This window comes from Lipotes vexillifer, unplaced genomic scaffold, assembly GCF_000442215.2.
Source record: "Lipotes vexillifer unplaced genomic scaffold, Lipotes_vexillifer_v1.1 scaffold871, whole genome shotgun sequence".
In the NCBI taxonomy this organism is placed as follows: Eukaryota; Metazoa; Chordata; class Mammalia; order Artiodactyla; family Lipotidae; genus Lipotes; species Lipotes vexillifer.
Window position 1 is genome coordinate 864,690 of NW_006771782.1, and position 1,325 is coordinate 866,014.

Genomic DNA, 1,325 nt, shown 5'->3' on the forward strand with positions numbered 1-1,325 from the left:
GGGCGGACAGTGGCGCGGCTCTTGGGAGGATTACGGCGGACGCTGTGGACCGCGGCGCTGCTCGCAGAGGCTGCAGCCATTGCACCGCTGAGCGTCCCACATTCAACAGGAGGAACCCGCGGGAGAAGAGCCCCGAGCCCCCCGCGCCTCAGCCGCTGCATCCCGTGCGCCCCGCGCCCGCGCGCGCCATGGCCAAGGAAGGCGTGGAGAAAGCGGAGGAGACGGAGCAAATGATCGAGAAGGAGGCAGTCAAGGAGCCGGCGGAGGGCGGCGGCGGCTCTCACCGCCTCGGGGACGCCCAGGAGATGCGCGCCGTGGTGCTGGCCGGCTTCGGGGGGCTCAACAAGCTGCGGGTCACCAGGAAAGCCATGCCCGAGCCGCAGGACGGCGAGCTCAAGATCCGCGTCAAAGCCTGGTCCAGTATCCGCGCCTTTCTCTTTTTCTCTCTTTGCGCGCTCAGTGCTCCGGGGAGCAGGTGGGGGGAGAGCCTCCGTGGACACCCCTCTCCGCGCCCTCACCCGGGTCTCAGAGCCTCCCCGAAGCCCTGGGCCAGCTGATGCTGGGGAGGATGTTGAGAGGCGGCCCTCGCCCTCCCCAAGCCGGATCTAGGGGTGACCGGAGGAGCCTGTGAGAGGGGAAAGGGTCGATGTGGCGCCCAGCGCTCAGGGTCTGGAAGATTGCGCCGCGGGAGCTCTCCGTGGGGTAGGACAGCTCAGCTGCCAGGAGAGGGGGTTTGACGATAACATGCTTAAAAAATAACGGTCGGCTTACTGTGTACGAGCTATCGTTTTTTAGAGTTTTATGTGTGTGATCTTATTTAATACTTCCTGGGACCCAGTGAGTTAGGTACCATCATTGTCCCCCATTACAGGTGCGGCAACCAGGGCTCGGAGAGTGATCTGCCCAAGATCATTCGGCCGCCACTAAGTGGCATGGCCAGGATTTGATACTGGGACCTTTTCAGCCTCTATGCTTTTGTCCTGGTGGGGCTGGGGACCAAGTGCGGGGCTGGGGAAATGCGTCCTTCCTCCTCACAGCTGCACGCTCCCGTCCTTGCGGTCTGACATGGGGAGAGGAACTGGGAAGCATCCTAGGCACGCAGCATCTAAGCCCCGTGAGGGCTGAAGCCTAGACGGCTACTTCAGCCCCCCTCCTTCCCCACAGGCATCTTCTGTGTTTCTCTGAAGAGGAAAAACACAAACAAACAAAACAACTGAATCTTCTCCTAACTCCTGCTGCCATCTCAGGAGGAGCTCAGCAATCTGAGCACCCTTCTATTCCCCACTCCTGCCCAGGGGACCTCAGACTGCCGCCTCCCTCCCCCC

The 1,325-nt window shown here is 62.2% G+C and overlaps 1 protein-coding gene across 1 annotated transcript in view; it reads left to right on the plus strand.

The window, feature by feature from the left end:
* The first annotated feature begins 106 nt into the window (after positions 1-106).
* The window catches only part of VAT1L (vesicle amine transport 1 like), a 143,271-nt gene continuing 142,052 nt past the window's right edge, over positions 107-1,325 (plus strand). Inside the window, exon 1 of the mRNA XM_007447141.1 lies at positions 107-415. Within this exon, the coding sequence (XP_007447203.1) occupies positions 189-415 (227 nt within the window). The 5' untranslated portion in view covers positions 107-188. The remainder of the gene's footprint in view (positions 416-1,325) is intronic.